Consider the following 11,898-nt stretch of genomic DNA (forward strand, 5'->3'; position numbering starts at 1 on the left):
ACCCTCTCAAGCAGCCATTTTCTCCAGGGGATCTAATCTTGCTCATCTGGAGATCAATTGTAATAGCGAGATATCTTTAGGTGTCACCTGGAGGTTTGCAACCCTGTCCCTAATACCAGAACCTTGAGTCACCCACTGAAACTGAAGGGTGGGATATTCAGAGCAGACAAAAGGAAGAATTTCTTCACACAGCGTGTAGTTAATGTGTGGAACTCACTGCCGCAAGATGTGGTGACGGCGGTCAACGTAGAAGGCTTTAAAGGAGGAGTGGCCAAATTCCTGGATCTCTGGGCTATCAATGGCTACTAATCATGATGGATATAATTAAATAAATAGGTAAATAAATAAATGTCTACTCCCTCCAGTACTAGAAGGCTCTTTATATTGGTTGCTGGGGAGTTTGGACAGGGAGGAAGAGTTGCGACTATTCTATTTGTGGGCTTGCTAGAGGTAGTTGGTTGGCCACTCTGCGAATGGAATGATAGACTTGATGGGTCTTTGGTCTGAGTCATAGGGTTGGCAACTTTGGACTGGGAAATACCTGGAGATTGGGGGTGGAGCCTAGGGAGAGCAGGGTTTGGGGTGGGTGGTACCACAATGGGGAATAGTGCCATAGACCCCACCCTTCAAATCAGCCATTTTTTCCAGCAGAAGTAAACTCTGTAGTCTGGAGATCAGCTATAGTTCCAAGAGATCACTAGGCTCCAGCCACAGGGTGGCAACCCTACAATTCAGCATGGATTTTCTTATGTTTCCGGGGTCTGTGCAGTAAAGCTTTTCCTAGAACTCGCTAAGCCGCTCCAAAGGCTAATGTGAAAGAATTCTTTTTTTTAACAACTCTGGCTGTCAAATATTGTCTTGCTGACTTTCATTTGGCTGTACAAAAACAAACAAAATCCCCTAAATGTTTGTAAGGTCAAAGCATGAGTTACGTACAAATTGATTAATATTTTCCCAAAACAGCTGTGAGACATTGGATTAGGACAACAACTTCATGCTCTAAGGCAGCTTCCTGCCCCAAGTGCCATATTTTTCTCCTCAAAATCCCCCCCTTCCAGCTGTTATTTCCACCCCCACCCCCATGGGAGAAAAGATATAACATAGTATTCTGGTTGCACGTGCTACTCCAACAGGTGCATTAAAAAAATTTTTTTTGCAGAGGAAACAGGCTTAATGTAGCCAATTATTCTAAATTCTGGCAAGATACTCCTGCTAAATAACATAATCACAGTGATTTGTAGAAGACATCAGACTCTGCAAGATCCCCAAATGGCTGTTCGAAGCAACAGGAGGCAAATAGCTGGATACATTAACATGACCACTTGTGTTTAACTAGCGGGGCCCGGCCATGCGTTGCTGTGGCAATTGTCCTTCTCATAACAGTCTGCAACCCACACAGATGTCCATGCAGGTCCAGTGATCCCCAGCATAGCCTTTTGGGGTGGTCAAATGGAATCCCTCTTTCCCTTTTCAATTCACATTGTTATATGGTGGTGTCTTGTTTTTTTAGTATAAGGTAACCCTTCCCATTGCACAACGGAACTGACCAGAGGGCGAATCCCGCTGTCCATGAGGCTGGTTGACGCCATAGTCCTGGCTTGGGTAAGGGCAGAACTGGGGCAAATGGAAAGGCTATCCCAGTCAGGCCAGCCTTGAGAGGCAGGGTGGTGAGACAGCTCCAGGATCGAGGCCAGCTCCCTGGGTTCTGAAAGGGCCATGGGCAAAAGAAGCGGGGCCAGTAGTGGTGGTGCGCCCCCACCCCGTGGATGTTCTTAGAAGAGAAAGGTGCAAACTCCAGCTGCGCTTTTTTAGTAAAAGAGAGCTGTGGTGAATGTGGGTGAGGAAGTGGGTAAGTGGTGGTTGGATGTGAGGGAGGGCAGAGTGAGGTGTGTGAGGATGAGCTGGATGTGTATTGTGTGGTAGCAGTGGGTGAGGCACAGAGAGTGAAAGTTACCTGCCTGTGAGGGGGGGAACCTCACCTGGCGTCTCACACGGCAAAGTGTGTATGTGTTTCACTTCCACTCGTATTACCTAACAGTATTACCTATTTTCTGTTTTCACTGCTCATCTCTGCCCATCTGCACAAACATTCTAAGCCCTCAGGCCACAGACAGACAGGCTGCACGGACATTCTAAGGGTGACAGTTAAACAGAGGCAGCTTCATAGCCTGGTGCGCCAGGAAAAAGACGTTTTACCTGGCTCAGGTATGGACTTTCGGCGATTTGAAGGTCCCATTACCTGCCCGCAACAGGGAGGAACATCATGTGAAAATTTGGGGGCAATCAGTCCAGCCATTTTGGCGTTAGGGAGTGACTAACAAAGTCACTGTTTGCTTTTTATATATATAGATTATGAAACTCCAGATCATCTGCATGCTGGGAATCCAGGAAGCTTAAAGTGTGCACGGCCCAGTCTGCACAACACACATCAAACGCAGATGTTGTAAAAAGAACCATTTTGGCTTTTTTCTCCTGCACAGTGTGGGAAAATAAAGTGTTTCGCCCCAAAACAGTTGTTTTACCTGCTTCTCCCTTCCCTGTTAGAGCTCTTACATTTTCTGCTGCTTTGAGATTCTCTGTGCTGCCCACCATTTGCAGAAGGTTGGTTTCCTGTGCTTGAAGTTCATCTGCCTGCAACTGCAATCTTAAAAGTACATGGACAAAGTTAGTTTTCACTGCTGATTGAAAATTAGTTTTCACTGCGGCAGAAAATGGCGGGTACAAGCTGTGGCGAAAATGAAAATAAGAACTACTAAAAGGGTAAATGTTTCCTAATGTCTGCACAGCAAGCAGTAAACATTTTCAAAGCAACTTTAGGGGAGAAGTTGCTAGTTTAGCATTTTTGAAATAAAATGTTTGAAGGAAAAATAATACGATCTTCCAAATTATTATTTTTTTTTGGAGGGGAAAACTGTATGGAATTCCACCCCAAAACACTTTTTTAAAACACCCTGAAGATGTTTTATTTGTGTAGTGTGGAATGGGCTCATGTGGCTTCCCTGACAGCCACCATCTTCTGCAAAATGGTGCTGTTATTACTAACCCAGGGCTTTTCCAGACCGTTTAGAAATTACCCTGGGATTTTTTGTTAGAATTGGTTACACTTTCAGTTCACTTGACTCAGGGCCAGCTTTGAAACAGCCTCATTTCCTGCAGGAAGCGAAGATCAGGACAAAGTCAGGGTCACGGATTCTGCATTAAAGTCCAGACTTCTTAGGGTTGCCAACCTACAGGTGGGACCTGAAGATCTACTGGTATTACATTTGACATCTAGCTGATAGCCATCAGTTTCCTTGGAGAAAATGAAGAAGAAGAGTTAGATTTATATCTCCCCTTTCTCTCCTGTAAGGAGACTCAAAGGGGCTAACAAACTCCTTTCCCTTCCCCCCTTACAGCAAACCCCCTGTGAGGTAGGTGGGGCTGAGAGAGCTCCGAAGAACTGTGACTAGCCCAAGGTCACCCAGCTGGCATGTGTTGGAGTGCGCAGGCTAATCTGAATTCCCCAGATAAGCCTCCACAGCTCAGGCGGCAGAGCGGGGAATCAAACCCGGTTTCTCCAAATTAGAGTACACTTGCTCTTATCCACTACGCCACTGCTGCTCCTTGATTTGGAGGGCGGACTGTGTAACATTATACCCTGCAAAGGTTCCTCTTTTCCCTAGGCTCCACCCCCAAGCCTACAGGTATTTCCAACCCAAAGCCAGTGAACCTATCTCAATCTTCAGGTCAGGGAAAAGCTTGTGGTTGGCTTCCTGAGCAAGAAACTGGAGTGGAAACGCCAGCTCTTAAAATAAAATAAAAAAACACAAATTGGTTTGTGGAGGCAGATAGTATGGTTTATTCAAGTAGATTCTGTTCATACTCAGGTTGTAGTCAAAAGGAAGAGAGAGAAGCCAAATCTAAAGAGTATGTTTCCGTGACACAAATGGCCAGCTGGTCTGGCATCATGTGTGTTCAAGTATGAGATATTTGTTTCTACAGGAGAGACCTCCAGAAACATCTGCCTCCCTTGCAGTCCATATGGAAAGAGGGCAAAAATAGCTATAGGAAAGGTCAGAGGGCAGAACTCAGGTTCAGATAAAGACAGGAACAGCCCATTCAAGAGATGGGTGATGTACAGAGTGATTTAGAGACCTCTCCCCCAAAGTCCAGGCGTGCTGAGTTGCTCACTTCAACAATGGGTAAGAGAAGTTGTTTAAGGTTACAAGGTTGTCTGTGGGCAAGGAAGAGTTTCCTTCCAAATGCCTGTGGGAGAGGGTTACCATTGCTAAGTATAGGTTGCAGGTCATTACGGATGACTTGAACTGATTTGAAACAACTTGTTGGTCTCTAAAGCTCTACTGGACGCCATTCTAGCTGTTCTGCTGCAGTTGCCCTCTGAAACTATTAGAGACGTCTGTAAACAAAAGATGCAGCCCACCCACATACAAAGAAACTTCCCGGAAAAGCAGTAGGGGTCAACGTCCATGGCAAACTGTACCAAGGACAATACTTGCGTTGGAAAAACTCACAATCAAATCTTTGTTGTCATGATTTTCTTTTTTTGGCATCTTAAAACAAAAGAAAATCCCCTTCACTTATAACCCCGTTCCACTTTTGTTCTTGTTAATCTGCGTAGGGGGTAGGTCCAGAAAGGGAAATTCCAGCTCTCGCTCTATCACCCCCAGGGCTGGGCTCACCCCACAAAGAATCCTCTAGAAGAGTATAGGTTAGATGGCTACAAAGTGGCCATCAGTGGTTCTCAAGGAGAATGACATTCTCAGGGGTATGATCAGAGGTGGGATCCAGCAGGTTCTCACCAGTTCCCGAGAGTGGGTTACTAATTATTTGTGTGTGCCGAGAGGGGGCTACTAATTGAGTCTGCTTTTCCGTTAGAAATTCCATTAGGTCCAAAAATCATAAAGTCCTGTTGTTTCCTATGAGGCTGGTTAGCGAAGGTAGAAAACGGGATAATTCTCCCTGTTGGGCTGTTTTAAAAACATGTTTTAGAAATACGGTAAAGTTCCTTGTTTAAGGGAAGTATCCTTCTTTTGATTTCTAGAAACAAAATTAAGTATTTGCAAGTATTAAGTATTTGACAGGCAGTGAATTAGAGGAGAAGTAGTTGTTTCTGTTGGCAGTAGACGATCGGACTTGCTATAATGAGTTTAAATTATGGACAGAAAGATACCAGCTGGAAATTAGGAACTTTTTTTTACAGTAAGAGTTTTTTACAGTAACAGAGAAATTATTAATGCCCCGCCCCTGGAATGCCCGCCCCCGCCCCCGCCCCGTCATGCCCCGCCCAGCCCCATTGGCGCTAAGCCACTGTTTGAATCCCGCTACCATGGGAACCTGTTACTAAAATTTTTGGATCCCACCACTGGGTATGATGGGTCTAAAACAGTCTTCTCTTGTTTCGAAGCAATCATCCCTAACCAAACTGGGGTTGTATGCCGTGTGGATAAGGAAAATTACTGAAACTTTCTGCCTAATCTGGAAAACTGGGTTTGATTCCCCACTCCTACATTCTGCTGGGTGAACTTGGGCCTGACATAGTTCTCTTAGAACTCTCTCAGCCCCACCTACCTCACAAGGTGTCTGTTGTGGGGATAGGAAGGGAAAGGAGCTTGTAAGCTGCTTTGAGACTCATAATGGCAGAGAAAAGTGGAGTATAAATCCAAACACTTCTTCCATTTCACAGTGGATCTTTTATTTGACGCCCCCTTCAGTTTCAAAAGACCCTTTTTGAGTAACAAAGATTTATTAATTTCTATAGTGCCCCAGATTTTTGGAATGAGGACATGAAGGTCGTGTGGTTTCTTTGCTTTGAAGGCTGACAATTAATTTGTAAAACTAGAAAAGAACTGAAGAATTCACTTTGGTCTTCCAAGTGCGAAATTTCCTCCTGTGAATTGGTGGTGTAGCAGAATTTGGTTGCTACAACAACCAGTCCCAAACACAACGGAGAACACACAAAGTGTGCCACACTGGGAACACATCTCTTCTCCCTGAAGAAAAAGATTAGCTACTGTATATTCCAGATACAGAAACACACTTAACTAGGGATATCCTTATTTGGAGCAAAATTTGTATATACCACCGATTCAAAGTTAGTTTCCAGACTGTGTGTGGAATTTGTGCACCCTTTGCTGACAGGTATGTATATATATATTTTTCCATTTTACAACCTGAGCTAAGGATTTGAATGCCTCCTTCAGTCTCCAAGGTAAAATTATTTTGCAAGCAGATATATCTACAGTTTAACTCTACATTGTAGTGCATGATGTACACTAGCTATTCATACATTAATTAATCATTTACATTATTTGAGATTTCTAATGTTGCTTATTGTTTGAAATGTTGTGATGTTATGTCAGTTATGCTCTGATTATTGATGTTTGCTATTTAAATATTGTCTATTGCTATTGTTCTGCCATTTGATATTATGATTGTTGCTGTTGTTATGCTATGTTTTGATGTATATCATGTTGTACACCACCCTGAGCCTTTCGGGGTAGGGCGGTATATAAATTAAGGTACCAGTACCAATACATAAGATCCTTGAAACCTCTTGCTTCCTGTTATATGGATCATATAGAATTACAGCATTTAAAACAGAAGTCTTTTGCTCTCTCTCTTTTAAGAATTGGTGCTCTTGGTTCATGCAAACTTGGACTTACCAATGTTTTAGATAGCTACTTAGGGTTGCCATTGATTTTGGAATGGATGGGAAGCGGGATTGTCTAAAGGAGTAATGTTTTAGGATATATTCTGGGGGCATCAGCTCTGGCTTTCTGAATCCCAGTACGTGACACAGTTCAATAAAGCTCTTGAAATATTCCTGAGTCTCAATTATTGACTGGAGTAATAGACCCTAACACCACTTTGGAATGATAGGCACAGGGCAAGGCCCTGTCCACAGAGCAAAAGCTCTGACTGATATGTACACATATATAGTTCACAGTGTTTTAAGCCATATATATATATAGTAGCCTGCACAAAAGGGTGGAGCATGTTATATAAAATCATCTTAGCTAACATCCCTGCAGAGGCTTGGAATTGAAGTTGCTGAAAATCAGGTAAACACAAGGAATGTGAAGGGGTGCCAAGGAGCAGCCTGACACTAGCTCTAAGTTGAAAGGAACGGGGCCTCTCAGTAGAGATTAGCTAGCAAGACGTTCACAAAATAGATAAGAGTTAGCAGAAGACTTGATTGCTATAGAAACTGTGTACATGAGGTGTTTTTAGACTCAAGTTACATTAAAAATATGAGATGGAAAGGTGTGGTAAGAGGTGGGATAAGATGACCAGGTCTGTACGTTTACTTGACTCAACCCAATGAGCAAGAAACGGGGAGGTATGTTTTTGTAACTATAAATTATGTTACACAAGCAACAGCCCCTTTGAACCTCCTCCCTGTTGCTAACAGAGGAGAGTTCCCTCTTCTGCGCAGAATTGAAACAATAAACTCTGAACACTGAAGAAGCTTATGGATGGTTATTTGTGAGTAACCGGACAGAGTTTTAGCTCTGAACACAGGGCTCTGCCCTGTGCCTAACATGACCAGTTACAAAAATAACTATCCAAAAGCTTCTTCAGTGTTCAGAGATTTATTGTTTTCTTTCCATTCTGCGCAGAAGACAGAACTCTCCTCTGTTAGCAACAGGGAGGAGGTTCAAGGGGCTGTTGCTTGCGTAACATAATTTATACCCTCTTACAAACATCCCTCCTTGTCTTCTGACCATTGGTTTGAGTCAAGAAGACGTACAGACCTGGTCGTCTCATTCCACCTTTTACCACCCCTTGCCCATTCCCATATTTGGTGAAACTTAAGTCAAAAACACCTTGCGTAAAAGGTTTCTATAACAACTACTGGTTTCTATTTTACCTTTATCTGCATTTGTGAGCTTCTGCTAATTCCTTATCTCCTTGGTGGGGCCCTGTTTTCCCAAATCACCTGAAAAATTCAGTGTCAGGCTGCCCCATGAGTTTCGTTTCATCCAACTAAAGTAAGCTTCTGAAGTGCTTGTGTAACCTCTATCTGTGGGTTCTGTGGGGCAGAACTTGGAATGAGTTTGCAACAACAAATTTTTAAAAACAAAATGGTTTACTTTCTTAACATATAACATATAACATCAACATCACACTTCAAGGTCCTGTTCAGGTTGCATTTTCAAGTCCTTCTAGTTACAGGCTTCTAATACTGTCAAGTCCAATTCTTCTTTGCAAGTGGGTTGGCTCCTGAAGACTCCAAGGGCTTGATGAACAGGATTCAACATGATGAAGGTTTCCAGGAAAACTCTCACCCATTACAACCACAAAAAGAAACCCTTAACAAGGTGTTAAGGGCTTATACAACCAAGGTCCGTGTCTGGTAGCCTTGACTCCTCCAACTACATGAGGTCTGCTGCAGCCTCTTGCTGCTTTGAGTCTCCACCCCTTACTAGGTCAACCCATTCTGAGCATGGGGGTTACACTTGGTGCCCAGTGAATTACTCTCATATAACTTGTATGATTAAATACAATGGCTTAAAACATCATAAACTATATGTCCATATCAGGAAGGTGGGTTCTATAGCCTTATATTTCCTCCCCTCCACAAACCCTCCCCTCCTCCCCAAACCTTGCCCTTCCCCAAATCTCCATGTATTCCCCAATCCAGAGCTGGCAACCATAGTGGCATGCCCAGCCTACTGGGTCTGGTTTTGTTTTTCAGATCCAAAGAGGAACATGCCATTCCGGTGCTTCCAAAAACACACCTTGACTAAAGCTAGGCTCTCCGATTCCTTAAACAGCCAGCGCTGGAGGTTCTTGCAAAGGGGCCCTCATGACTTCAGGGCTGGCCTCCCTCCTCTAAGCAACATCATGACCTCTGAGCCCACAAAAGGGCCTGCCCCAGTTCTTCTCCGCTGCAAATCTGAGGCTCCGCACAAAACCCAGCCAAGAGCCCCCCAAATGGCCCTCGAGTCCCGGTGCTACACCTCCAAACTCAGTCCGATGCAGCAAGCCCGGGAGGAGACTGTCGCTCAGACTGAGTACTGCCTTAGCCGACACCCATTGGCCCTCTATCCTCACCTGGCGGGAAGCATCTCTCAAGAGGTAAGATTCTGTATTCCTACGCAGGTTAAAAAATATTTCCATCTTGTTGCAAATACGAGACTGGGTGGGCGGGCGGGGCGGGGGTGCAGTTCCCCCTCGCTACAGCTCTAGAAATAGGTAACCCATTTTCACCTGTGTTTTGGCAAATGGATTTGTTTGCTGTCTGAAAGAAATGTTGCCCCACCTTGCTTAGAAAACAGACAACGAGGAAATGGATTCTGAGCGGAGTGAGAATGCATTGAAGGCCAGAAGAGCAAATCAGTAAAAGGAATCAATCTGTTTGCAGAATTTTTGTAGCTGCCTCGGTCCATCGGAATGTTTAAAAATGAAAATATTGACAGGATAGTATTTTAGGATTGTTCAAAACCTTTCAAAATAGCATGTTTTCTTGGATGCTATTTCATGATACATATTGGATTAAGCAGAAATCCCCCCCCCCCAAAAAATGTGTGTTCTTTGGAGCATGGTTTTTTAAAATACCACGGGCTGCAAAGTAATAGCAGAAATGCAGAAAATGTAATTTCACAATCAGACCAGAAAAAAATGTGACTCAGGAGATTATGTGTTTATTTGTGATGGGATTGCGATCCAGTTTGTGCTGGATCAAAAAAACCCAACAACGTTGGTTTCCAGAGACACCAATCTGCAGTCCTGTTTCCCCATGGAAGTCTTTTCTGTTTTGTTCTTAGCTTTTCCGAGAAGTCGTGGGTGTGCTGGATCCTGAGATGCTTCTGCTCAGCGAAGAAGAGAAGGTTGGCGTGGAACAAGAGTGTCTCGCTTTGTCTGAGATACAAACCCAGTTGGAGGGCAAAGGGAAAAGTAAGACAAAGGCCAAGAGATCACATAAGCGGTGAGTGTCCTGAAATGCCCAGTGGAAAAACACTGTGAAATGATGGTACTGCAACATCTATGGGTAGGGAATGTGCCTGCTATAAATATAAGCCACATATATGCACCTAACATCAGCTTTTGAGTGCCACCTTGTGGGTGCAAATTGGTCCAGCAATTTCCGGAGGTTTTTTTTACTGAAAGAAAACAATACATAAGAACATAACATAAGAACATAAGAACAAGCCAGCTGGATCCAGCACTCTGCTACTAGCAATGGCCCACCAGGTGCCTTTGGGAGCTCACATGCAGGATGGGAAAGCAATGGCCTTCTGCAGCTGTTGCTCCTGAGCACCTGGTCTGTTAAGGCATTTGCAGTCTCAGATCAAGGAGGATCAAGATTGGTAGCCATAGGTCGACTTCTCCTCCATAAATCTCTCCAAGCCCTTTCTAAAGCTTTCCAGGTTAGTGGCCATCACCAATTTCCCGTGGTAGCATATCTTAAACACCAATCAGCACGCTGTGTGAGAAAAATGTTTCCTTCTATTAATCCGCGAATTTCCCTACTTCCAGTACATTTTCTTAAAGTGAGTGCGCCCTTGTTCTAGCATTGCTAAATATAGAGAAAAATGTCTCTGCTCTCGACATTATTTTTCGCACTGCATACAATGGGAGAGTAGACTTCAATCATATCCCCCCTCAGACGCCTTCCTCTCCAAACTAAAAGCAAGAGTCCTGGGAAATGCTGCAGCCTCTCCCTTTCATAAGGTAGGTTAAAATCGTAATCCCTCAATCATCCTCGGTTGCCTTTCTCTGCACTTTTTCTATCTTTTTTGAGATGTGGTGACCTCAGAACTGAACATGCAGTTTTCCGGCACGGTCGCATTCACGGCTTTATATAAGGGCATGACAATCTTTGCAGTTTTATTGTCAATTCCTTTCCTAATTATCCCCAGCATAGAGTTTGCCTTTTTCACATGAAGTAATACACAGTCAAGAAAATGAATATGGTGATTTATACATCAAACCCTGCTTTCTGCAAATTTACATGGAAACCATTCCCAATGTCTCTTGCCTCTAAACCCAGGGGTTCAGTATCGTCTGATGTGACTTGATACAAAAACGGGAATCTTAAACATCTCTTACAGCAAGGGTTCAAAAGGCAAGGACCCTTACACGTGGTTCTCCAAACAAGAAGTGGCTGCAAGAGAAAGAGAAGCCAGGCTGAATTACGTTCCGCCGCTTGACCAGAATGTAAAAGAAGCCACCCAAGAATTTTGCAGATGGTTTGAGTCTCTAGTGAGTAAAATAAAGTCTACACTTGGTCTCGTTCTCAGCTACTGTATTTTGTGACTATTCTGATTTACAGATTTACAGCTGATTTACAGCTCAAGGTATATTTCAGAGCAATTCCCTCCAGAGTTCACGGGGGAGGGGGCGACTTCCATCCTCTCTTTGGCACTGTGTCCCCCCGACTCATACCTTCCTATTCCCCTGCTTGTGTTAGTCTTCCCCATTGGTTAGCCATCCATCCTTCACCCAGAGAACCAGCGTGGTGTAGTGGTTAAGAGCAGGTGGATTCTAATCTGGAGAGCCGGGTTTGATTCTCCACTCCTCCACCTGAGTGGCAGAGGCTTATCTGGTGAACCAGATGTGTTTCCGCACTCCTACATTCCTGCTGGGCAATCTTGGGCTAGTCAGTTCTTCAGAATTCTCTCAGCCCCACCTACCTCACAAGGTGTCTGTTGTGGGGAGAGGAAGGGAACAGAACTTGTAGGCCACCTGGAGTCTCCTTACAGGAGAAAAAGGTAGGATATAAATCCAAACTCCTCCTCCTCCTCCTCCTCCTCCTCCTCCTCCTCCTCCTCCTCCTCCTCCTCCTCCTCCTCCTCCTTCTTCTTCTTCTTCTTCTTCTTCTTCTTCTTCTTCTTCTTCTTCTTCTTCTTCTTCTTCTTCTTCTTCTTCTTCTTCTTCTTCTTCTTCTTCTTC

The 11,898-nt window shown here is 44.1% G+C and overlaps 1 protein-coding gene across 1 annotated transcript; it reads left to right on the plus strand.

Annotated features, from left to right (window-relative positions):
• Positions 1-5,949: 5,949 nt before the first annotated feature.
• LOC125425182 (protein FAM47E-like) lies at positions 5,950-11,470 on the plus strand. The gene is made up of 5 exons (XM_048482736.1): positions 5,950-6,138; positions 8,778-9,081; positions 9,771-9,931; positions 11,058-11,208; positions 11,417-11,470. The coding sequence occupies exons 2-5, from the start codon at positions 8,848-8,850 to the stop codon at positions 11,468-11,470; spliced, it is 600 nt and encodes a 199-aa protein (XP_048338693.1). The 5' UTR covers positions 5,950-6,138; positions 8,778-8,847.
• The last annotated feature ends 428 nt before the right edge of the window (positions 11,471-11,898 follow it).

This window comes from Sphaerodactylus townsendi, unplaced genomic scaffold (assembly GCF_021028975.2).
Source record: "Sphaerodactylus townsendi isolate TG3544 unplaced genomic scaffold, MPM_Stown_v2.3 scaffold_20, whole genome shotgun sequence".
In the NCBI taxonomy this organism is placed as follows: domain Eukaryota; kingdom Metazoa; phylum Chordata; class Lepidosauria; order Squamata; family Sphaerodactylidae; genus Sphaerodactylus; species Sphaerodactylus townsendi.